At 43.6% G+C, this 27,051-nt stretch overlaps 1 protein-coding gene across 1 annotated transcript in view; it reads left to right on the top strand.

The window, feature by feature from the left end:
- Positions 1–27,051, top strand: part of LOC124789058 (mite allergen Eur m 3-like) — a 122,384-nt gene that overhangs the window by 14,598 nt on the left and 80,735 nt on the right. The window contains exon 2 of the mRNA XM_047256349.1: positions 2,777–2,895. Within this exon, the coding sequence (XP_047112305.1) occupies positions 2,777–2,895 (119 nt within the window). The remainder of the gene's footprint in view (positions 1–2,776; positions 2,896–27,051) is intronic.

Here is a 27,051-nt window from a genome sequence, read left to right on the forward strand (position 1 = left end):
ATTTTGACTCTGAATGAATGTTTATCTTAATACGTGACAATACTCAGGTATAGACGCAAATAGTTACTTGAGCAAAGCTTAGTGCATGCAACAACACGACAGTCATAGAACGCGGTAAGTCAGCTGCTGTGACGCTCCTTCTGTTGCAATACTGTTTTTGTTCTCTGCCAATGATCATTATGACCAATTGGGTACGATCATGCTTATTTTTGTGTGGGGTGTCAAGTGTAAGTAAAGACTGGGTTCCGTGTCATCCGGTAATACAAGATCCTGGCCTTGTGCACTAAAAGACCCGTGTGGCAGCTGAGTGAATGATATTAAAACGATCACAACTGGAATTAGCCTGATTGAGACAACAACCAAAGGAAATCAGTATCCGACTGTGGTCTTAAACCCACTTAGAGGGGCATATCCATCTGACAGCTATCTGGCTGGATTCTGGAGGGAAAACTACGATTTTGCTACTCGTTTGTGATAAATTGTATCAATGGATTTTGAGGCCAACGTGTCTCTGGAATATACTGGTTGGTCCATTGATCGTGATCGGGCCAAATATCTCACGGAATAAGCGTCAAACGAAAAAACTACAATGAACGAAACTTGTCTAGCTTGAAGGGGGAAAAGGGGTGGCGCTATGGTTGGCCCGCTAGATCGCGCTGCCATAGGTCAAACGGACATCAATTGCGTTTTTTTAAATAGGAACCCACATTTTTTATGACATATTCGTGTAGTACGAAAAGAAATATGAATGTTTTAGTTGGACCACTTCTTTCGCTCTGTGATCGATGGCGCTGTAATAGTCACAAACATATTGCTCACAGTTTTAGACGAACAGTTGGTAACAAGTAGGTTTTTTAAATTAAAATACAGAATGCAGTTATGTTTGAACATTTTATTTCGGTTGTTCCAATGTGATACATGTACCTTTGTGAACTTATCATTTCTGAGAACGCGTTACAGTGTGATTACCTGTAAATACCACATTAATGCAATAAATGCTCAAAATGATGTCCATCAACCTCAATCCATTTGGCAATACGTGTAACGACATTCCTCTCAACAGCGAGTAGTTCGCCTTCCGTAATGTTCGCACATGCATTGACAATGCGCTAATGCATGTTGTCAGGCGTCGTCGGTGGATCACGATAGCAAATATGCTTCAACTTTCCCCACAGAAAGAAATCCGGGGACGTTAGATCCAGTGAACGTGCGGGCCATGGTATGGTGCTTCGACGACTAATCCACCTGTCAGGAATTTGTTTTTCAACACCGCTTCAACCACGGCGAGCTATGTGCCGGACATCCATGATGTTGGAAGTACATCGCCATTTTGTCATGCAGTGAAACATCTTGTACTAACATCGATGGAACATTATGCAGGAAATCAGCATACATTGCACCATTTAGATGCCATCGATAAAATGGGGGCCAATTATCCTTCCTCCCATAATGCCATACATTAACCCGCCAAGGTCGCTGATGTTCCACTTGTCGCAGCCATCGTGGATTTTCCGTTGCCCAATAGTGCATATGATGCCGGTTTGCGTTACCGCTGTTGGTGAATGACGCTCCGTCGCTAAATAGAATGCGTCCAAAAAATATGTCATCGTCCCATAACTTCTCTTGTGCCCAGTGGCAGAACTGTACACGACGTGTAAAGTCGTCGCCATGCAATTCCTGGTGCATAGAAATATGGTACGGGTGCAATCGATGTTGATGTAGCATTCTCAACACCGACGTTTTTGAGATTCCCGATTGTCGCGCAATTTGTCTGCTACTGATGTGCGGATTAGCCGCGACAGCAGCTAAAACACCTACTTGGGCATCATCATTCGTTGCAGGTCGTGGTGGCGTTTTACATGTGTCCTTAAATAACGTAACTATCCGGCGAACGGTCCGGACACTTGGATGATGTCGTTCAGGATACCGAGCAGCATACATAGCACACGCCCGTTGGGCATTTTGATCACAATAGCCATACATCAACACGATATCGACCTTTTTCGAAATTGGTAAACGGTCCATTTTAACACGGGTAATGTATCACGAAGCAAATACAGACCGCTCTGGCGGTATGTTACGTGATACCTCGTACTTATACGTTTGTGACTATTACAGCGCCATCGATTGCAAAGCGAAAAAAGTGGTCCAACTAAGAAATTCACATTTCTCTACGTACTACACGAATATGTAATAAAAAATGAGGGTTCCTATTTTTAAAAAAACGCAGTTGATATCAGTTTGACCTTTGGTAGCACCATCTAGCGGGCCAACCATAGCGCCGTCTGGTTCCCCCTTCAAGCTAGATGAGTTTCGTTCTTTGTGGCTTTTTCGTTTGATGCTTATTTCGTGAGATATTTGGCCCGGTCACTATCAATCAACCACCCTGTTTATGCTTCTAATCAGAGCTGTGTTGCATTATTTAGTAGCACCGGAATTCCTCCCCAAAACCTTAGTTCTACGTATTTGCTAAGTCCAGAATCGATAGGGTGCCGAATAACATACGAGCAGCTGAACTGCAGGTAAGGTCAGGTAAGACTACAGCTCGAGAAAGTGCGGAGGCTGACTACACTGCCACCGCGCAGGTAAGTCACAAACAGGACCTGCCACGCACACCCGTAAATCTACCGCATACCAGACAGTCCAAGGGGTCCAGTACGTTATATGTTGGGGTTTGTCATTGCGCAGAGGGGATGTTACAAAGTGGTACGTCGGCCTAGGGAATGTTACATGCTGTTGGCCCTGATGTGACAGTAACCTGTGGCAATGTCTGCAGCTGTCGGTGCAGGTGCAGCGGCCGGAAGAGCCGTCCACATGCCGCCACGCGTGCGGAGGGGTCGTGCTCAACCAGTACTGGGCGGCCACCGCGGCGCACTGCGTCGCTTCTCGCCTTCAGTGAGTACCGCCCACCTCGCTGCCTGCCGCGGTTCATACACTGCCTGAGAAGAAAAACGAAGCAGCCACAAGACGAGGTCGGAAGTACATAGCATCGGCGGATAACTAAATGATTAGAGTTACAATTCTCTGTCAAATGTTTTTTATTCCAGTCTTTGATTACAATACCAATTCTTTTGACGATGATCGGTTTCAGTCAGTAATGACCATCCTCAGATCTTGTTGTTGTTGTTGTGGTCTTCAATCCTGAGACTGGTTTGATGCAGCTCTCCATGCTACCCTATCCTGTGCAAGTTTCTTCATCTCCCAGTACTTACTGCAACCTACATCCTTCTGAATCTGCTCAGTGTATTCATTCCTGGGTCTCCCTCTACGATTTTTATCCTCCACTCTGCCCTCCAATTCTAAATTTGTAATCCCTTGATGCCTCAGAACATGTCCTACCAACCGGTCGCTTCTCCTTGTCAAGTTCTGCCACAAACTCCTCTTCTCCCCAATTCTATTCAGTACCTCCTCATTAGTTATGTGATCTACCCATCTAATCTTCAGCATTCTTCTGTAGCACCACATTTCTAAAGCATCTATTCTCTTCTTGTCCAAACTATTTATTGTCCATGTTTCTCTTCCATACATGACTACACTCCATACAAATACTTTCAGAAATGACTTCCTGACACTTAAATCTATACTCGATGTTAACAAATTTCTCTTCTTCAGAAACGCTTTCCTTGCCATTGCCAGTCTACATTTTACATCCTCTCTACTTCGACCATCATCCGTTATTTTGCTCCCCAAATAGCAGAACTCCTTTACTACTTTAAGTGTCTCATTTCCTAATCTAATTCCCTCAGCATCACCCGACTTAATTCGACTACATTCCATTATCCTCGTTTTGCTTTTGTTGATGTTCATCGTATATCCTCCTTTCAAGACATTGTCCATTCCGTTCAACTGCTCTTCCAAGTCCTTTGCTGTCTCTGACAGAATTACAATGTCATCGGCGAACCTCAAAGTTTTTATTTCTTCTCCATGGATTTTAATACCAACTCCGAATTTTTCTTTTGTTTCTTTTACTGCTTGCTCGATATACAGATTGAATAACGTTGGGGAGAGGCTACAATCCTGTCTCACTCCCTGCCCAACCACTGCTTCCCTTTCATGCCCCTCGACTCTTATAACTGCCATCTGGTTTCTGTACAAATTGTAAATAGCCTTTCGCTCCCTGTATTTTACCCCTGCCACCTTTAGAATTTGAAAGAGATTATTCCACTCAACATTATCAAAAGCTTTCTCTAAGTCTACAAATGCTAGCAACGTAGGTTTGCCTTTCCTTAATCTTTCTTCTAAGATAAGTCATAAGGTCAGTATTGCCTCACGTTTTCCAATATTTCTACGGAATCCAAACTGATCTTCCCCGAGGTCGGCTTCTACCACTTTTTCCATTCGATCCTCAGCTCTACAATATAAAAATATGTACACCTAGTGAGCAGTGTGTCTTTCAACACAATACAGCATTACGCATCACAATATACTATCATACAAACAGGGAAATGTATAGATAAAATACGGTAAAACGTAACTTTTCTACACCATGGCCTAAAGTGATTAGGCCGGAATGGCATCGTCAGAACATATAAATATACTCAGCAAGGCATCGCCACATAGATCTAAAATAAGGTGTAGAATAGGCCACATCGTCCCCACAGTCATTTTTGCGACTGGGTACTGAAGCACAGTAGCTACCAGAAATATGTTTGCCTACATAGATGTCGCTAATGTGGGCTTAGATGTAGTCATCATTTACGTAATTTTTTTTTCTTTATTGTTATTTGTATACCTATACAAATCAGGCAGTCTGGCAGCGGCACACTACGCCGCTCTTCAGCCATAGTGTTCACAAAAGCATAAGTACGAAGAATGATAATGAACAAGTGACGGACAAAAGAGAGAGGTCACAGAGAAACAAAAAACACGGAGTCGTTCACACGTGACGATAACAACACTGAAAACACGTTGACACGGCGCACAGAACACTGATGAATCCGACGGCACAAGTGAATGGAGTAGCGGGACGGCGGACACCAAAAACACTAAACGTCGTCACACACACGAGACACAGAAGGCGATGATCTCCGGCGTGCGAAAGTTCACTATGCGTGTGCGAGTCCGGCGACCTGGCAAGAGAGGAGGAGGAGGAAGGGGAGTGGGAGAGCGAGAGGTGAGAGCAGGGATGCCACGGGCAGGGGAGAGAGGGGGATGGAGGAAGAGGTAGGGGAAGCCCGGGGTAAGAGGGGTGGAGGGAGGGGATGGGGGAAAAGGAAAGAGAAGGGAAGAGAAGAGAAGGGAGGGAGGGTGCCTAAAGGAAAGGACACCGGAAGTGGAGGGTGGGGCAGGATCAAAGTTGATAGGAGGGGTAGATGGAGGGGACGAGGACATCATCAGGGAGGGGGAGCTGGCGGAAGCCACCTTGGGAGAGGGTAAGGAGGGTGGAGAGATGGAGACCAGGTGGGACGTGGGAATACAGGCGCGGCAGCGGGCGGGGGTGAGAGAGGATCGGGGAGATGAGCGGGTGAGGAGGATCAAGTTTACGGGAGGTGTACAGGATCCGTATCCTTTCCAGGAAAAGGAGGAGGTGGGGGAAGGGGAGGAGATCGTACAGGATCCACGTAGGGGAGGGGAGACGGATGCGATAGGCGAGGCAGAGAGCATGGCGTTCAAGGATTTGGAGGGAGTTATAAAAGGTAGGGGGGGCGGAGATCCAAGCCGGATGGGCATAACAAAGGATAGGGCGGATGAGGGATTTATAGGTGTGGAGGACGGTGGAGGGGCCCAGACCCCACGTACGGCCGGAGAGGAGCTTGAGGAGACTGAGTCGGGAGCGTGCCTTGGCTTGGATTGTCTGGAGGTGGGGAGTCCAGGAGAGGCGACGGTCGAGGATGACGCCAAGGTACTTAAGGGTGGGAGTGAGGGCGATAGGACGGCCATAGATGGTGATGTAGAAATCAAGGAGGCGGAAGGAAGGGGTGGTTTTGCCTACAATGATCGCCTGGGTTTTGGAGGGATTGACCTTGAGCAACCACTGGTTGCACCAAGCGGTGAGCCGGTCAAGATGGGATTGGAGAAGGTGTTGGGAGCGCTGCAGGGTGGGGGCAAGGGCGAGGAAGGCGGTGTCATCGGCAAACTGGAGAAGGTGGACGGGAGGTGACGGTGGCGGCATGTCCGCCGTGTACAAAAGGTACAGAAGGGGGGAGAGGACGGAGCCTTGGGGCACACCGGCAGAGGGGAAAAAGGTGTAGGAATCTGTGTTATGGATGGTGACATAGGAAGGACGGCGGGAGAGAAAGGAGCCAATCAGACGGATGTAATTTATGGGAAGGGCGAAGGTTTGGAGCTTGAAGAGGAGACCGGAATGCCATACACGGTCATAGGCACGTTCAAGGTCCAGGGAGAGGAAGATTGCGGAGCGACGGGAATTAAGCTGTTCGGAAAGGAGATGAGTGAGGTGAAGGAGGAGGTCGTCGGAAGAGAAGGACGGCCGAAAGCCACACTGGGTAATGGGAAGGAGACGGTGGTGACGGAGATCCTGGTGGATGCGTCGGGTGAGGATAGATTCCAGGACCTTGCTGAAGACCGAGGTAAGGCTGATGGGATGGTAGGAGGAGACGTCGGACGGCGGTTTGCCAGGTTTAAGGAACATGAGGATACGGGAGGTTTTCCACAGGTCGGGGTAGTAACCGGTGGACAGGATTACATTGTAGAGCCTGGCCAGGGTGGAGAGAAAAGAGACAGGAGCTTCACGAAGGTGACGGTAGGTGACACGATCATGACCAGGAGCGGTGTTGCGTTTTGTGCGGAGTGTAGCAATGAGATCCTCTGTAGTGATAGGGGTATTGAGTTCCATGTGTGCAATGTTGTCCAAGTACTGGAAACCAGGAGCGAGGGGAGGGACAGAGGTGTCAGTTCGATCGCGGATATCCGGGAAGAGGGAGTAATCGAACTGGGGATCATCGGGGATGGAAAATACATCGGAGAGGTAGGAGGCAAAGTGATTGGCCTTACTAAGGGAGTCAGGGAAAGGGTGATCATCATGGAGAAGAGGATAATAGGGGGAGGGTTTAGTTCCGGTAAGGCGACGGAAGACCGACCAGAACTTGGACGAGTTGATTGGTAGGGTAGCATGTAAACGGGTGCATGTCTGTCGCCAGTCCCGGCATTTCTTAGCAACGAGCAAATTACGAATGTGTCGATGGAGTTGCCGGTGGCGTCGTAGTGTGTCCGGGTCACGTGTGCGGAGGAAAGCACAGTAGAGACGACGGGATTCACGGAGGAGGAGGAGGACGGCCTGTGGGGGTAAGGTAGGACGGTGGGGGTGGATGGCGACAGTAGGGACGTGGGCCTCCACGGCCTCAGACAAGGTCTGCTGGAGAAAGGAGGCGGCATAGGCGACATCGTCAGGGTGGTGGTAGGTGAAGGGGTGGCTATCGACTTGAGTGGAAAGGGTATCCCGGTAGGCATTCCAGTCGGCATGGGAATAGTCGTGGACATACTTAGGGGGAGGGTGATTACGAGGGTCGGGGCGGGGGCGACGACCGTCTGAAAGGGTGAGGAGGACAGGGAGATGGTCGCTACCAATTGGCTCCAGGATATCCACCGTGATGCGGCCAAGGAGGTTGGGGGAGGAGAGGATAACATCAGGAGTGGAGTTGGATTCGGGACGGGTATGCTGCGGGATGAGGACGAGGTCGCCTTGAAGGGTGGAGAGGAACCGATGCCACCGCCGTAACTGGGCAGCGGAACGACTATGGATGTTGAGGTCGGCGGCGATCACGTAGGAGGAGAAGGTACAATCGACGTGGGAGAGGAAGTCGAGGGGAATAAGAGCGTTGAGGCGGACATAGATGGTGGCGCAGGTAACGGTAAGGCCGGGGAAGAAGAGACTAAGGATCAGGTGTTCGGTGGGGTCGGGAAGGAGAGGTTGGAGCCGAACGGGGATCTGGCGGTGGTGACCAATGGCAACTCCGCCACGTGCAATTGGGCGGGGATTATCGGAGCGGTGGAGGAGATAGGGCGAAGTGTGGATGGTGTGATGGGGTTGGAGGAAGGTTTCATTAAGGAGGAAGGCATCCACGCGGTGGGTGGCAAGGGTGTGCAGGAAGAGGTTCCTGTTGGCGGGTAGGTAGCGGATGTTGTTGAAAAGGATACGTTGCTGTCGCGCCATGATACGGATTTAGACGAGGGTGTCAAGGTGGGAGAAGGTGAAATGGGCCTGGTTGTTGGAGTAGGTGGCGTACATCTTGAGTTGGAATATGGAACGGGCGGCAAGGGAGATCTGCTGGAGGGTGTGGGGGCGCTGAAAGGGATGAACATTCTGGAGGATGATGGTAAGGAACCTGATGATGTCCTCAGCGGTGTGGGGGGGGGGACGAAGGGAATTGCCAGGAGGGGTGGGGGCGTCCAGGGGACGGACACGGACGGTGAGTTCAGGAGTGGTTGGAGGAGGTCGGGCTTTACACTTTTGGGAGTAGGTGGGATGGGGGAGATTGCAGGTATTGCAGGAAGGAGGGGATTGGAGGTTAGGGCACTGCCTGAGGAAGTGCGCTTGCCGACAATGCGGGCAGGTGGGGGCCTCGCGGCACTCAGCTGTGGGGTGCGCGTTATAGCGCAGACACCTCTGGCAGCGCAGGGATTGAGGAGGGGAATGGGAGGGGTCAACCTTATAACGCTGGTTAAAAAGGAGGGCACCCTCCTTCAGGAGACAGTCGATGGAGGGAGCGTGCTCAGAAAAAACCCGCATAAGGCTGGTGGGGCCGGCAGCGTTATGGATGCGGCGAACCGCACGCACCTCCAAATGGGGATGGGCCTGAAGCTCCACCAACACCTCCTCCTCCGTGATCACTGGACTAAGCCGAGTGATCACGGCGGTGAGAGTCGGCAGGCGACGCGGAGGTTGGGGTTGGTGGGAAGGAGGTGGCGAAGGAGCAGGGGTGAGAGAAGCATGAGGGCCAAAGCGGGTGACAGGGATGCGGGAAAGGAGGTACGTGTGGAGGGTTGGGCTGGGGGAGGAGATGAGGACCGAATCACAGCGAGGAGTGAGGAGGGAGATGGGGGCACCAGGACAATGCTGGCGAAGGAAGAGGGTGAGGTTCCGGGCTTCAAGGAGAGAGGGATCAGGACGGGAGAGGAGGTAGCGGTAGGAGGAGGGGGTAGAGGAGGAGGATGAGGGGGCAGGGACGGGCGGGGAGACATCCATGGCATCATGGGTGGGGGAAGGAGGACGAGGCGGAGCCTTTATGGAAGCAGAGGAGGCAGGGGTGCCACTGGGGCGCTTGACGGCGGTGGAGGAGGTGTGGGGGATGGGAACAACTGGAATGTGGCGGGGAGGGGCAGGTCCCGGGCCCGGAGTCGGCGCCGGAGATGGTGACGGTGATGGTGAAGGCGAAGGCGACGGTGACGACGACGGTGGCGGTGGCGGCGGCGATGGCGAAGGCGATGGGGAGAGCTGGGCATGGACAGTGGCCCGACGGGCCACCACCCGAGCCGGAGCTGCAGTGACAGGCTGGGGGAGTGGGGGGAAAGGATCAGATTGAGAGGAAGAAGCTGGAGAGGGGGCGACAAAGAGTGAGGGCGAAGGGAGAGTGAGAAGAGGAGGGATGGTAGGAGGGGGGTGGGACTGGGCACACCAGGTGATAGTGGTGGAGGCGGCGGAAGGGGAAGTATAAACTATGGCGGTGGTGGTAGCGGTGGCAGTGGTGGTGGGGGCGGACATGACGGTAGGGAGAAACAATAACGAACAGAACGAAGAGGAAAGGACAGAAACTGGGGACAGACAAAGACGAAGACGAATGAAGACGAAGACGGATGAAGACGAAGACGGCCGTAGACCAGGGTGAGGACGGCGGCGACGGCGGCGACCAGGCGGCAACGGCGGCGGCGGGCACCGGCTGGCGGCGGCGGCGGCGGCGGCGGGCACCGGCTGGCGGCGGCGGCGAACAGACGGACGGACGGACAGCAGGCGGCGGCGGCGGCGAACAGGCAGACGGCGGCGAACAGACAGACGGACGGACGGACAGCAGGCAGCAGGCAGCAGCGGCGGCGGCGGACAGCGAGCAGGCGGGCGGACAGACGGACGGACGGACGGACGGACGAACAGCTACAGCAGGAAGCGGCGGGCAGGCATGCAGACAGACAGACAGACACAACCGTCGAAGACGGAGATTACAACCTGAGAGTAGCCCAGGCGTTGCAACCTGACGTCGTCGACTGAGGGGATCCAACCCTCTGATCATTTACGTAAGACACATAATCTGATAAAAACACGTTAGGTCAAATACATGTAGCAGACTTAACTATTATAGAAACCAATTGTGATACAGCGAAAGACGAATACAGTTACCCATATAAAATTATAAAAAGGAAATATATAAAGATAATGAGTCTGACACTTTTATGGTGATTTTACATCAAAAGTTAACATACGTAATACATTGCCTGTAGCAACCTATAAATTACCTATGGAAGATAAAATGTCTATATGACAGCTGAAGAAAAGGTAGATCAATGATCAGCGCCCTCTGTTGGGTCGGTCGCCAGGACGTTATGAAGGCGCGCACCGATCGTAAGAACTTTACCACTAGAGGGCTTTACATACATCGTGATATGACACTCACAGAAAACGTTTAAACAACATATTAACAGTCAATTAATAAAATTATCTAGTCTGGCCATACAATCCATGAATAGGTAGAACATAATCAGTTCAGGATTAGAGCGACGAATGTGTGCAAGCAAGTAAGGCAAATGCTTACTGTTGTCAACATAAATCATCAAACAAGGCTAGGTATAAATACACGAAGCATTATTAGGTTATCGTAGTACGTTATCAAACAAAGTGTCAGACCTATTATATGTTTCTTTTTAATATTTTTGTGTGGGTAAATGTATTCGTCTTTTATTGTCTCACAATTGGTTTCTATAATAGTTATCAATATTTAAAAGTCTGCTACTTGTATTTGACCTAATGTGTTTTTATCAGATTATGTGTCTTACGTAAAAGATGACTACATCTAAGCCCACAGCAGCGACATCTATGTAGGATGTAGGCAAACATATTTCTGGTAGCTCCTGTGCTTCAGTAGCCAGTCGCAAAAATGACTGTGGGGTCGATGTGGCCTATTCTACACCTTATTTTAGATCTATGTGACAATGATGTGCTGAGTATATATTTTTTGACGACGGCATTACGGCCTTATCACTTTAGGAGACGGTGTAGAAAAGTTATGTTTTACCGTATTTTATCTGTACATTTCCCTGTTTGTATGATAATATATTGTGGTACGTAATGCTGTATTGTGTTGAAAGACACACTGCTCACCAGGTGTATATATTTTTATATTGTAGATCTCAAGATGGTCATTACTGACTGAAATCGGTCACCGTCAAAAGAATTGATATTGTGCCCAAGAACTGGAATAAAAAAAATTTGACAGTATTGGATCACTGTCCATATACGCGACTATGTCGCAGCTCGTGAAACAATTCTCTGTGACACGCAGAACGGCCAGCAGAGTACACTTGCATTGTCGTGTTTAGTGTTGTTACCAGGCCAAATTGGGTATAAAAGGGGTGCGTGCAGCGTGAGATGCTGAGTGATCACTCTGATGGACACGGAGATGCCGCGTAATCGTGTGAGACATCATCCTCAGAATTGTAGGGCATTCGGATACTACAGTGGGACGACGTTGGACTGTATGGAAACGTGATCGCAGGAATACTCGTCGTCAAGATTCCGGGGGACCACTTCGAACTACCACAAGGGAGATCGCAGCACTGTGCACAAAGCACGTTGTAATCCTTTCACATACGCGCCTGTCATCCGAGAACAAGTAGTGGACTTGCTGCAACAACCGGTGTCATCCACCACGATTGCCAGGAGACTACGAGCAATTGGACTGGTGAATTATTGTCCCATGTGTAGGCTGCCGTTAACAGAACACTATCAGCTGCATTCGAAGTGGTATAGTGTGCCGGAAGCATAGCTTGCTAATGAACGGCGCCACTCTGTGTTCAGCGACGAATAGTAGTGCTACAGTACTCCAGAGGATCCTCGTCGACGAGTACAGTGGCGGTCTAGGGAGAGACCTCAACATTCCAAGGATTTGGAGAGGCACAGCGTCGTTACTCCGGGCGACATAGTGTGGGAAGGCATAGGCTATGACTTCAAGGCACAGCTGGTAATAGTTGAGGGAACTCTGACTGTTAGGCAGCACGTCACGGACATCCTGCTTCCGCGTGCCATAACTCTCATGCGGCAGTATCGTGGTGCTATTTTTCAACAGGTCAGTGCTCGTCCACACGTAGAATATGTCTCTATGTTCCCTCTGTCTGATACTGAGGTACCCCCATGGCTAGCAATATCGCCAGATTTGTCCCCGATACAGCAGGTATGGAACCAGCTCGGAGGTCATCTCCAACCTAGTACTATTATCAACGATGTCAAGAACCAGTTACAACAGTTGTTGTTGAGCTTGTCTCAGGAGAGGATACAACTACTTTATGGATCCCTAACCAATCCAGTCAATAATGCATTCGGGTGAAACGTCATATTGATTATCTGGCTCATACTTCCAAGTTCTTCGTAAAGTTAACTCGGCCGTGTTATCACTGAAATAATATCAGATACCCTCTCAAACCGTGAAGTTTCACTTCATTTCCTTCTTCCTTTCTGGGTACTTCACGTTTTTTGTCAGGCGTTGTATACACGCCTATCTAAGATTCCAATTCATTGTACACTGTTCTGAATATCACCACAGTCTGAAACATGGACCCACGTCACCCACTGAAAGTCATTGCTTCAGAAGGCAGTTACAACCACCTCTTTTCCGCAGCAACATAATGGGATTTGTAAGTAACAGCTTCTATGCATCAGTTCTGCAAAGCGTTTTATGAAAATACTGCCGCGCGGGGTAGCCGTGCGGTTTCGGGCGCCTTGACACAGTTCGCGCGGCTCCCCCCGTCGGAGGTTCCAGTCCTCCCTTGGGCATGGATGTCTGTGTTGTCGTTAGCGTACGTTAGTGTAAATTAGATTAAGTAGTGTGTAAGCAGCCTAGGGACCGATGCCTTTAGCAGTTTGGTCCCATAGAACTTACCACAAATTTCCAAATTTGAAAATACTGCTTAACTTAGTTACCAGCATTTTTCTTTGAAAAGCCTTCTGAAACAAGTGACGTGCCATAATCCATATATAAAGGCGAAATATTTCGTAATGGATAATTTATTTCATCCAAAAGACGATGTTTCAACTGATATGAATTAATCAAAACATCGATACAAAAGAATCGTTGGTATATATTACCCACATTCTGTTTGATTGCGATTTTAACATTTTTGCAAACATGTCCGTTTTTGAAATTGTATGGCAGATTAAAACTGTCTGACTGTGTGACTTGCCCGCGAAAGGCAAAGGTTCCGAGTTCGAGCCTCGGTCCGGCACACAGTTTTAATCTGCCAGGAAGTTTCATATGAGCGCAAACTCCGCTGCAGAGTGAAAGTCTCATTTATGTCCATTTTTATGGGTTTATATCTGTTTCCGTGTCTAACCATATGTAATCCATACATTATAATCATGATTTCCATGCAAACTCTACCAGCAAATGAGGATCGCCGAATTCTCCATCTATTCATTGAATCATATTTGATATTTGCCTTCAGTGACATTGCAGACTGTGCATATGATCATTTGATTCATAATACACATCGTAATATTGACACAGGATTTGGCTGACGCTGTATGAACAACGTCACAAGCCAGCGCTATAAAAGAAAACGACTCAGATGAAGGCGGGAAGTTGTGGGCAGCTGTGGAGAGTTTTCAGTATGTGAGGTCAGCTGCTAGCAGAGTGACGGGAGCAAGAATTTAATGATTCGGTTCCAATAAACGTTGTGAGGGCAACACTGACGACGCGATGCTGAAGTGGAGCTTCGAAACGGACATTTTAACGCGGCGGTTTTTGGATTGTGGTGGCGTAAGAGACATGCAGAGGTAGAGCCTGAACTTCCGAGTTTACGACACTGCCTATTTCAGCAATAAAATGCACTGTAGACGTTACCAAATGCTGTGTGGGTTTCGCATTACCTTAGGTTGTGCATGGCTCATAATTTCCTTTCCTTATTCTGAAATGGGTGAAGAGATGAATGCTGGTCCACTACAGGGCTCGAGTATGATCCTCAAAACGTCAGAAACTTCAGAAGACATCGGCGATCATTATGGCTGTTACATCCTTTGTGCTTTCGCTGGACCAAGGAAACGGGGTGCCTGCTACCGCTGCAATAGTAGACGAGGTATGTTCAGCCAGCTACGCTCCTCCCCAAGTCAACGGCCTCGTTTGTTTACGCTCGTGGCCAACAGCCGCGTTATAGTGACCACACTCTTGTTTTTGTTTTCAGTTCAATAATAATATTAAGCCCTCGACCCATATATATAGTCTGCTAACACAGCATAACATGGAAGGAGACGAAATACTGCCAACATATTGTCTATAGACGTGAACTCGAAAAATTGTCCGAACATTGCACACTTTTTTGGTAATATGGAAACTCTACTGCTCTTGTTTTACTTCTCTCTTATGCTTATCTGTCGTGTTCAACAAACTAACAAATAACGCAATTTAGTATGTACTCTGCTAATACAAATGAATTACAACTGATCATGATAACGTTACGAAAAAATTGTTTTCAATAAAACGAAGTATCTCAAACTGTCTCGAATTAACAGGCTAACACGCGCTTTCGACGTCCAAATGGTCTGTGTCTACCTTCAGTCCACGGTGATACTGAAGTAGGATTACAGGAAGGACTACCAGGAAAGTGTATAAATGTAGCACTCGTGATTGATAGATTAGGATATCCAGTTAAAAAATCATTCTGTGTTACAATTAAATCAATAAAAATGACAGAAACAAAAAAATCAGGCACTAACGAGTGCGCAATTGTGAAAGTTTTCAGTCTTAGATTCAAAGGGAAAAGAATCAAGTTACCGACAAAACTTATGGGAGAGAAGTCGACTTAAGATTTTTTTTATGTATTTTCGATCTTCCTGCAAGTGTCTCTTTCACAGATGAGGTAAAAACCTTGTCTCCAGCGAGATTACAACAGAAAACTAACGCGTGAAGGGCGAAGATTTTACCACTAAACTGGCATACAACTGTGTTAAACAGCGCCCTTTTCTTGTCATAATGATGGCCAAAAAGGAGAATTGGCGACGTAAATGGCGAAGTAAGCTGCAGTTTCTGATGGTACGAGCTTCCTAGACTCATTACCATAACTTTCCTACCTCTATGTTATCCCTGAAGTGAGAATAATTCAGAATATTTAATCTAAATGACAAGAAAATATCGAGTGAATTTATCAGGATAATTTTGAACCAAATCAGGAAATAAATCTGGAGCCACTTAGTTGTTAAACGTGTCCTACAATTTTTCCAGTTCTTTATTGGATTAACGACAGGCGGAATAGGGCTGCTCAGACGATGTGAATCTTGAGCTGGTTGCCACTGGGAAGCTGACCCAACGGAGGTGTGCTGCCGCCAGCTGCAACTGCATTTACTAGGAACAGAAATACCTATCGTAGGGCCAATGAGTTTTATTCGTATCTCTGTAACTATGATCTGGGTTTAAAGGATAGTTACGAATAAAATCCGCATGCACCCACTGCCACTCGAAAATCACAAATAAGGAGCAGGGAAAATTATTTCTGCAATTCTCCACTTACAGAGCTCTGTAAGTATTTTTGTTTTTCTATCTTCAGAAAACTGCAAACTGAAAAACTGATCCATTGGAAGCTAATCCCAGACGCTATTAACGTTATGAGTAAATAACATTTATTTTAATATTATATGCTTTAGCAAAACTGTTATTCATGCTGTAAAAAACCAAAGAGATGAGAAGTATCTTCTGATCATAACGACTGCAATATAACATCTGGCGACGCTTTGTAAATAAAAGCGAGAAGCACCTGTCATGTAATGCTACTTGATCCGATCTTTTTATACTGACTTTATTTTGCAATGAAACTTTCTGGGGTGTAGCAGCGGTCGTGCAATGTGCCTGCCACTCTCACGAACTCTTCAAAAAAACAAAAAAACGAAAAGAAAGAGATATTTGCTCGTTGAAAAACCATTCATATAAAATATAACTCTAAAATCTTTGCACTGAAAAGTCTTCACATTGATCTCAGAGGGGTACCTGTTTTGCAAAGGATCTCCGGCACAATGAAATGTGTGTGAAATGTTATGGGACTTAATTGCTAAAGTCATCAGTCCCTAAGCTTACACGCTTCTTAACCTAAATTATTCTAAGGACAAACACACACACCCATGCCCGAGGGGAGGATTCGAACCTCCGCCGGGACCAGGCACAATGAAAGCACAGATTAAAATAAATGAATGTGACAGGACATATTTATAAAATTTTCAATAATGAAGGGTCGCCTGTTCAAGGCAAGAAGTTGAGCGAATTGCGTTCAATGGAACACTTTTAATCAATCCAGTTTATTTCATTGATGTAGAAGGTAGTGTATAATCTAGTATTTGTTGCAAGAAGGGTATAATAGGGGAAACCTAGCTTCAAATAAAAATCGTGGAATCTTAACAACACACGAAATTCACAAGGAGTCATGAAGGTGGGTGTGCTACACCGTTAAACTAATTATTAACCAAGACTCTTCACAAGTACGATAGATTTCTCAAACCAGACAATTAACTGTGGAAATTTGGAAATTTGTGGTAAGATCTTGTGGGACCAAACTGCTGAGGCCATCGGTCCCCAACCTTACCCACTGCTTAATCTAACTTAAACTAACTTACGCTAAGGACAACACAAACACCCAGCCTGAGGGAGGACTCGAACCTCCGACGGGGGAACCGCGCAGACCGTGACAAGGCGCGCAAACCATGACAAGGCGCCTAGACCGCGCGGCTACCCAGCGCGGCAATTAACTGTGATTATTTGAATAACACACATATATTACCCCAATTATTTATGAGCAATTGAAACTAATAACAAGGAAGGCTGCTAGCGGAAGTGCAGATGGTGTTGCAATAGGTCTGAGCAGCTCATAAATGCAACTAAAGGAAGCTGTTGAATGCTACATCCCAATTCTGAATTAACATAAATGCAGTACGAGTTGCGATTTAAAATGCACGCAGGTGCGAGTTGCTCAGAGGTAAAAGGACTGCACTGCTGCGAAATTGCTACACTTACTCAGACAGTAAACCCGTCCAAGGCCACAGGCCAGCGTGTCGGCGAACTGAAATCTAAACCTGAAATGCGCCCACGCGGTGCTCTCTGTCCTCGCCAAATGCAGGGATGGTTCCTTCGACAGGGCACGGCCGATTTCCTTCCCCATCTTTCTTAATCAGATGAGACCGATGACCTCGCTGTTTGGTCTCTTCCCCCAAATCAACCAACCAACCATCTCTCTCTCTCTCTCTCTCTCTCTCTCTCTCTCTCTCCAGTACACCATGTCCTTGAGGGAAGAGCCTAACGCGAAGATGACCGAGGCTTACTCTTTCCAGCACAGATTGCTGGCGAGAAACTGCCAAAATTCTTAAATAGCACCCACTGTGTGTTCCTTAGTTGTCTGAAGGTGTGCACACCGACTGCTATGTTGTCGCTCATTGGGTAAAGCAGAAATGGAGGGGGCGGCTGCTGGAGCTCCCAGAATACGGAAAGTACTCACACCGCGGAAGCACGTAAGGCAGAGACACATACTTCAGTGAACTAACTGCAGAGAGAGCAGATTCGTCACACTTGGGAATACTTCCAGCGCTCAACGGATATTCCAGAATTAAAAGGGCGCGCTCTGCCATGCCGACAAAGAAGAACGGTAACACGCATCCTGTGAGTTCTTAGATAAGCTTAGGGAAAGCGCCCAGCGTTCTGAAGCGACCAGACCTCCCAGGCACGATGCTGAATGCCTGAGCTGTTTCACAGAAGAGAAAAATATTGTACTTGGCTCAAACAGTCACTGTTGTTGTTGTGGTCTTCAGTCCTGAAACTGGTTTGATGAAGCTCTCCATGCTACTCTATCTTGTGCAAGCTTCTTCATCTCCAGTACCTACTGCAGCCTACGTCCTTCTGAATCTGCTTAATGTATTCATATCTTGGTCTCCCTCTACGATTTTTACCCTCCACGCTGCCCTCCAATACTAAATTGGTGATGCCTCGATGTCTCAGAACATGTCCTACCAACCGATTCCTTCTTCTAGTCAAGCTCCTCTTCTCCCCAATTCTATTCAATACCTCCTCATTAGTTATGTGATCTACCCACCTAATCTTCAGCATTCTTCTGTAGCACCACATTTCGAAAGCTTCTATTCTCTTCTTGTCTAAGCTATTTACCGTCCACGTTTCACTTCCATACATGGCTGCACTCCATACAAATACATTTAAATCTATACTCGATATTAACAAATTTTTCTTCTTCAGAAACGCTTTCCTTGCCATTGCCAGTCTACATTTTATATCCTCTCTACTTCGACCATCATCAGTTATTTTGCTCCACAAATAGCAAAACTCCTTTACTACTTTAAGTGTCTCATTTCCTAATCTAATTCTCTCAGCATCACCCGACTTAATTCGACTACATTCCGTTATCCTCGTTTTGCTTTTGTTCATGTTCATATTATACTCTCCTTTCAAGACACTGTCCATTCCATTCAACTGCTCTTCCAAGTCCTTTGCTGTCTCTGACACAATTACAATGTCATCGGCAAACCTCAAAGTGTTTATTTCTTCTCCATGGATTTTAATACCTATTCCGAACTTTTCTTTTGTTTCCTTTCTTGCTTGCTCAATATACAGATTGAATAACATCAGGGATAGGCTACAATCCTGTCTCACTCCCTGCCCAACTACTGCTTCCCTTTCATGCCCCTCGACTCTTATAACTGCCATCTGCTTTCTGTACAAATTGTAAATAGCCTTTCGCTGTCTGTATTTTACCCCTGTCACCTTCAGAATTTGAAAGAGAGTATTCCAATCAACATTGTCAAAAGCTTTCTGTAAGTCTACAAATGCTAGAGACGTAGGTTGCCTTTCCTTAACCTATCTTCTAAGATAAGTCGTAGGGTCAGTATTGCCTCACGTGTTCCAACATTTCTACGGAATCCATACTGATCTTCCCCGAGGTCGGATTCTATCAGTTTTTCCATTCGTCTGTAAAGAATTCGCGTTAGTATTTTGCAGCTGTGGCTTATTAAACTGATAGTTCGGTAATTTTCACATCTGTCAACACCTGCTTTCATTGGGATTGGGATTATTATATTCTTCTTGAAGTCTGAGGGTATTTCGCCTGTCTCATACATCTTGCTCACCAGATGGTAGAGTTTTGTCAGGACTTGCTCTCCCAAGGCTGTCAGTAGTTCTAATGGAATGTTGTCTACTCCGGGGCCCTTGCTTCGACTCAGGTCTTTCAGTGCTCTGTCAAACTATTCACGCAATATCATATCTCCCATTTCATCTTCAACAGTCTCTGCACGTATCTTATCCGTTCTCTCAGCACAGTTAAGAAAATACAAACATTTTCAGACAGAACAAAGATTTCATAGCGACATGTAACAGCCCAATTATTTTCTTAACACTGCTCCCTTGGTAGTGATCTTCGATTGTCAAAGCGCAGGCATACTAAAAGAAGTAAACTCTTCTTCGAAAGAAATCTGTATGCTAGCAAGCAACAAAATAGCTAATGGGAAACTTTGTTTCCGAATTACTAACGAAGTATTACTTATTGATGTGCCCGTGTATGACATGGCAGGCTTGCTTCTGAGCGAAAACTAGCATCACATTTATATTTGACAAGCGTTTACAAAACTGATATAAAATATTTACTGACATAAAAAGGTCTAAGATGACTTATCAAAAATGCGCAGAGCAAAAGTAGATAATAATTTTTGTCATTAGTTAAATAGAAACGTTGTAACCTCCCCACCGAAATTTAAAAGAAAGAAATAATAAATGAATAGGAGCCAAGAATAACCTCCCTGCAATGATCTTAAAAGAGTGTCAATATTATTTAAGAATCCTAATGGACATTGCGCTAAGTGTAACCTCGCCACAATGAAATCTACTGACAATGACAATTAAACAAAAATTAGCAATCTGACTCAAATATAAGTTCTTCACAAAAAATTAAGGTCAATTCAGTGATAAGAAAATTCAATTAAACCGAAATATCGGTCTTTGGCCCTGTGTAAAACAATCAGAATTAAAGTCTTACCTCATTGTAACTGGTAGTCAAATTTCTGCTCTTATTCGTGCGCACGGCTTGGAGGAACTGCATTGCAAATAATAATATTCCTTTTTTCTGTGATTTTACTGAAATTTTTCTTCAAAAGAAGTGGAATGAAATGGGAAGTGCAACGAAATCTTTAGTTCAATAAAAAAATTAAATTTTTGAAAAAATGCTTTTGAAATCAAAATTATTATTGGGGGACTTGTTGGAGATTAATTACAATAAATAAATTTTACATTATCTAATGATTATATTAATTAACAGTATACCTCATTCAGCATCTTGACCAGTGTTGCCGACCGCCTACATCACACAACCGCACTGGGCTGCTACTACTGACCGACCACTCTGCATGACGACTACTAGCGTACTGCTCGCAACACTTGCGCGGTCAAGCGCAGACTAACTACGATAAATGGCTCTCTGGTCAGAGACGCTACAATGCCTCCCCATCGCTGCTGCGTTACATACGTGTTTCATAACCCTCCACTGGGGGGGCAAAAATTTGGCAGCGATGGTGAGTCATTTGGACTTGCCAATCGCGGCAAAATTTTTTTTCTAATTAGTCAACTTGTACAATTTACAGAATGTTTAGATACATGAATTAAATGTGGTGCACATGCACAGAGTGCAAAACATTTCAGACAAAGACAAAATATGAGTACAAAACATAGTAGCAAATCAGAAAAATGTATATACAAATTATTTGACAGAAAACAAAGTGCACAGGCACTGAAAAAATTCTTTAGCATAAACAGAATGAATAAACAGAATGGCAAAAAATATTATGTTGACAAGTGGCATGAGTGCACATGCACTGCAGTTGAGAACATATCAGTAAATGATGAAATGTATATACAATTAGTAACAAATGACATAAGTGCATACGCATTGAAGTATTGAATATACAGAATAGTACAAATCATATTGAAAAATGAGAAAAGTGCACAGGCACTGAAGGTCAGTAGAAAACATATTAACACACAACATAAGTGCACATGCACTGTAGTTCAGAACATATCATCAAAATAAAAAATGTATATACAATATAAAAGACAAGAGTGCACATATACTGTACTTCAGAACAAATCAAAAAAAATGTCTTTAGCATTTTCGCAATAAATAAACATAATGGTAAAAAATCATGTCGACCAGTGACATAAGTGTACTCGCACTGGAGTTCATCGAATCGAAAAAAATGTATAACCCACGAACATAAATGATGTTACCAAAAAATTATTTTCCTTATGTGACAAGAATCAGGATAGGAAAGGGAAGGATTGCATCATGGTTGTAGCACTTTAGATTGCACACAGCTGTTCTGAAAGTCCATATCTTTCCACAGAAGTACAACACCAAGTGACACAATTTGAAGTTCTTTTCCCATCAGAATTTATCAGTGTAGCCAAGACACTGAGCTGTCGTAGTAATATTCCATTTTTTTATTTTGGCAGTATATAAGGTACACCAAACAGTGGGACCATAATATCGTCTTCATCGCTCACGGTGGTGGACAGCATGTCGTGTCAACACCACTCTCTTACAAGGCACACCAACGTAGAATTAGTGCAAAACCAAAGATAGTGCTCCATGATCATTAGGATAAACAGGACAAATGGACATTGCAGTAATTCAGGGTAGTTAACTCATGAGGTGAAGGACATTAAGTCACATAATATTGACAATTAGAGACTTCATTAGTAGTTTGTGGCATTCATAGCCCAGTTATTGAACATTTCTGTAGCAAGTATGTAGTATTACAGAAAAATGTTCGTTAATTGTTTTACACAGAATCAGTACCCTTCTTTTACTAGTTACAAAGTATAGCATGGTTAATTAATCATTTGTCATTCCAATATAGTATTAATCATTAGCCTTTTCCTAATTACAAAGCATTATTAAACAGTCACATTCCTTTCCAATTACAAAGTATAATTAAGAATCATTAACCTTCTCCTAATTACAGTTAATTAATCATTTGTCATTCCAATATAGTAAGAATCATTAGCCTTCTCCTAATTACAAAGCATTATTAAACAGTAATTAAGATTCATTAGCCTTCTAATTACAAAGCATAGCATCATTTGTCATTTCAATATAGTAAGAATCATATTCTTTTCCAGTTACAAAGTATAGCATAGTTAATTAATTATGTGTCAGTTAATTAATCATTTGTCATTTCAATAGTAATAATCATTAGCTTTTTCCTAATTACAGTTAATTAATCATTTGTCATTCCAATATAGTAAGAATCATTAGCCTTCTCCTAATTACAAAGCATTATTAAACAGTAATTAAGATTCATTAGCCTTCTAATTACAAAGCATAGCATCATTTGTCATTTCAATATAGTAAGAATCATATTCTTTTCCAGTTACAAAGTATAGCATAGTTAATTAATTATGTGTCAGTTAATTAATCATTTGTCATTTCAATAGTAATAATCATTAGCTTTTTCCTAATTACAGTTAATTAATCATTTGTCATTCCAATATAGTAAGAATCATTAGCCTTCTCCTAATTACAAAGCATTATTAAACAGTCACATTCATTTCCAATTACAAAGTATGAACATTGAAAACAAGAGCTAATTAATGGCATAATTAATAACAATTCGTGGAGTGACATTAATTATTGGCACTCAGTGGCCAGCAAGTATTGAATAGATTAAAACATTGTTCATCATTCAGTATTATTTATATCATTACGAAGTCATTATTAAAAATCAGTTAATTAGTCATAGCATTAATGATCACGGGCATTATAAGTAGTCTCATCACAATAAACAGTGGCAGTTATTAGCTAGTGACAAAGCATTATTAATATATATACTTTTTGTCTCATTAAGAGGTCATTACTCAAGTGACATACTATTCAGAGCTAATCAGTATTATTCAGAATTTTCTCAAACTGGTATCACTACTTGGGACTGGTAATACATTTTTTTTTTGTTAGCAATGCATTGCGTTGGGATCGTTAATTAATTGCTGAGGCATAACACTATTTGCTTTTGACCTATTGCTGCAAATGAGGATATGGAACGTCATGAGTCAGCTGTAGCAAGGTTATGTAACAACGCAGTATATGTGATCACATTTATAAATGATAAACACAAATTGGTAAAAAAAATAATAAAAATGCAAGTACTAGAACAGGTATAATAAGTAACAGGTTTAGTATCATGAAAAGCTTCTCCTGGAAAAATATACAAAATGGATTATTGACCTGAAAGAAGAAACGCACACTATGCTGAAAAGTAGTGAACTTCGAAGTAACAGGTAGTGAAATGTGTATAAAATGTGTTCCAAAGCTGTCCTTTCCAAAACTTTCCGTCATCCTACTATGCAATATAACACCTGCTGTCAAAACAAACTACAACAAATACTTAAATAACTACATAGCATAAATACATAACTTCAACATTATCCTCATCTGTAAAGAAAACTTCATTATCCATATCATCATAACTTCACTATTATCATCACCTGTAAAGAAAAACTTCATTATTCACAATACCATTTCCTTCATCATTATTCATCAGTATTAATTATCATCTGCAAAAAATCACTTCATTACTCATTATACAACTATCCCTTATCTCTAGCATATTTCATCACTAAAACTAAGATGTGTAGTTCTGTCTGACAGCCTGCATCAATCACCTTGTATTCTGAAAGAAAAAATTAGTTAAGACTGCTATTCTGTGATGAGTATAGTATATTCTTGTTAATGCTTGTTAAAACCTGATCCATTTACTCTTCCTCATAAAGTTATTGCATCTTCTTTCGTTTATTCCGTAGGTGAAATTCCCGTTTCTGTTGAATTTATTTCTTACACGCATCATTTCTTTCTGAAATTGATGAACAAAGATTAATGTCTTGCATTTAAATCATATACCCACTAAATAACGTCTGTTTTATGGTAACATAATTAACCATACAGCATAACATGACAGAAAACGTAATATGTCAAAGACATAGTGTTCAGAGCCAAAATGTACAGAGAATATCACAATGCAGCAGCAAAAAATGTAAAACAGTCACGATCTTGAGATGTCATAGGGCAAAAAAAATGTCAAAGTCAACTGGTGTGTGTTATATCTTAGCTATTTCACAATACATACAAACAAAACTGGAGTGCAATCATATACAAAAAAAAAATGGAAAATGTGCACGGTCTGATGTGTAACGACAAGAAAAGCGACCTGCTAACCTTACCTTGCCGGGCACTTGCCAAGAAAAATACGATAATCATCAGTAATTAGTCAGGTGAAATAATTGCATTAGTAAATGACAACATAGTGTGTTGAATCATAAAGTGTCTTCATTCAATAAACGGTTTAATGTTTAAGATATGGTGATTACCTTTCGATTTTCTGGTTCTCAAAGTTTCGACGTGTACAACATTGGGGTGAGGGATGCTGCGAATCCGATATGGACCTGCGTATAGAAGTTCAAATTTACTGCACTTACCTTTTAATTTACTGGATAAATAGTGTGTACGTACTAATATCTTCTGTCCAACGTGAAAGTCTCGGCGTCTACAAACCTGTTTTTGCTGTCTTCTCCGGCGCTCTGCGGCACGTTTGATGTTGTTCAGCGCAATGTCAATTATTTCGTGGTGTCTTAGTCGACGACATTTAGGGAAGTTTACTAATTCTTTAATTTTGTTTGGTGGTTCAACGTTTTTCAATATAACAGACGGAGATAGCATAGTGGATTCATTTGGAATGGAATTAATTACGTCTTGGAATGAGAGTATGTGTGTATCCCAATCAATATGTCTTTTGTGGCAGTATATTCGGCACAGCTTACCAATTTCTTTCATTAACCGTTCACAGGGGTTCGAAGAAGCATGGTACTTGTATATATAGATCGGAGAAATGTTTCTAGCTCGTAACATACGTGTCCATACGCCACATCGAAATTGTGATCCATTGTCGGAAATTACTTTCATCACATGCCCTACATGAAATAGAAAATGTTTTACAAATGCTTTCGAAACAGTTTTAGCAGTAGCTTTGCGTAACGGAGTGAAAGTAATAAATTTTGAAGAGGAATATGTGAAGTGGTGTCTGATTTAGCTTTCTGGCAAATTTTACAAGACGCTAAAACTCGTCGTATACGTTTCTCCATGTTGGTAAAATAACAGTTCTGTCTCAGTATAAGAAAACATTTTCGTGCTCCGTAATGTGCGTAACTTAAATGAGTGTACCAAATTAATTTGTTAACCAGTTCGTCAGGAATGCATAATAACCAATTGTTGCTGTCAGGATGAGAGCGGCGAAACAGAATGTCATTGCGTACAGTGTAATGGTTTCTAATCGTAACATTATTCTTATCTTCCCAAAGGTGTTTAATTTCTTTCCATACGTTGACTTTGTTTTGCTCCTTTTCTATGTCCTGTAATGACGATGAAATAAAGTTTTCAAATGCAACTTGCTGAATGTACATTACACTGAAATTTGCTTTGCAGAAGTGGGTTGCTACGTCTTGCTGATTGTTGCCGAGAGAACGCGATGGTGCGTCTGCTATAACATTTTGTGTGCCGGGAATGTGAACAATCGTAAAATTAAATTCCTGTAAATAAAGTTTCCATCTACTTAACCTGTCGTGAGTAAATTTAGCTGAAAGCAAAAATTGTATAGCTCTATGGTCTGTGTAAACGGTGGTATGTCTGCCATAAAGAAAGTGCCGAAATCTCGTAAAAGCCCATACAACACATAATGTTTCCAATTCTGTAACGGAATAATTTCGCTCAGCAGGTGACAGAATGCGGCTTGCAAATGCGATGTTTTTAATTACTGTAGAACCATCTTCTTCAATTTCCTGGAAAATGTGTACGCCTAAAGCGGTGTTGGAACTGTCAGTGGCAATGGAAAAATTTCTGGTAAGATCTGGGAGCGATAAAAGTGGAGCATTCAACAAAGCATGTTTCAAATAACATTCTCGTGAACAAAATTCTGCGTGTCAAAAGTAATGTTTGCGTTACTGTAATAAACAATCTGTGCTCTATCTGGTTAAAATTTATCGTACGTGTTATTATTTACGGGAGAATGTTGTGGCATATCCACTATATGAACTGTTCTTTTATTTCTTACTGACGTATTACGCTATAGATGACACCTATTGTCTGTTTCATTCATCATAATATGTTGTTGCTGATGTTGTCGCTGCTCATAAGATCGACTGTTATTAAATGTACGCTGAAAATTGTGCTCATTACTTTTTACGTCTGTCATGATAGTAATTTCTATACGGCGCATTGCGATAGGAATTGAAATGGTGTGTTGTCTGTACGTAGTTATTTCTTTGCTGCCATGCGTTACTATTTGTTGGAGCTGGGACTATACGTGCACGCGGCGAAACATTAAAGTTTAGTTGACCTTGTAGACTGCATTGTTGGTTAGGTATGCTAAGCGGTTGACTTTCATGCTATTGTGGTGAAAAACATCTATTGTTACAAAAATGTGGTTCCGATTGCTCAAAAATTTTACACATACTGATGATTACGATTTTATCTGTAATTAAAATTACGGTGGTAGTTGTCATCACGGGAGTGCCTACTGAAAATTGTCACATTCGGTAAAATATTTTTCATATCCGGTTTTCATTACTCGTTTCTTAATACTAGGTAGAGCAATAGTTAAAGAGCAATTTTGATAGATATAAAGGATAGTAGAAGAGAAGGCAGCAGTGCAGAAAACTAAAGATGAAATAGCACTACTACAGCTCGGGGCCCTATGCTCGCTACGGCACATATTCATTAAAGCGTAATGAATCCCCTGAGGTCTATTACGCACTGCAAATACATTTCCGCTTTTGTGTTATAGGCAATGGCGGTACAAATTCAGAAATAAATTGCTGTCTG

The sequence above is a fragment of the Schistocerca piceifrons genome, chromosome 3, assembly GCF_021461385.2.
Source record: "Schistocerca piceifrons isolate TAMUIC-IGC-003096 chromosome 3, iqSchPice1.1, whole genome shotgun sequence".
Classification (NCBI taxonomy): Eukaryota; Metazoa; Arthropoda; class Insecta; order Orthoptera; family Acrididae; genus Schistocerca; species Schistocerca piceifrons.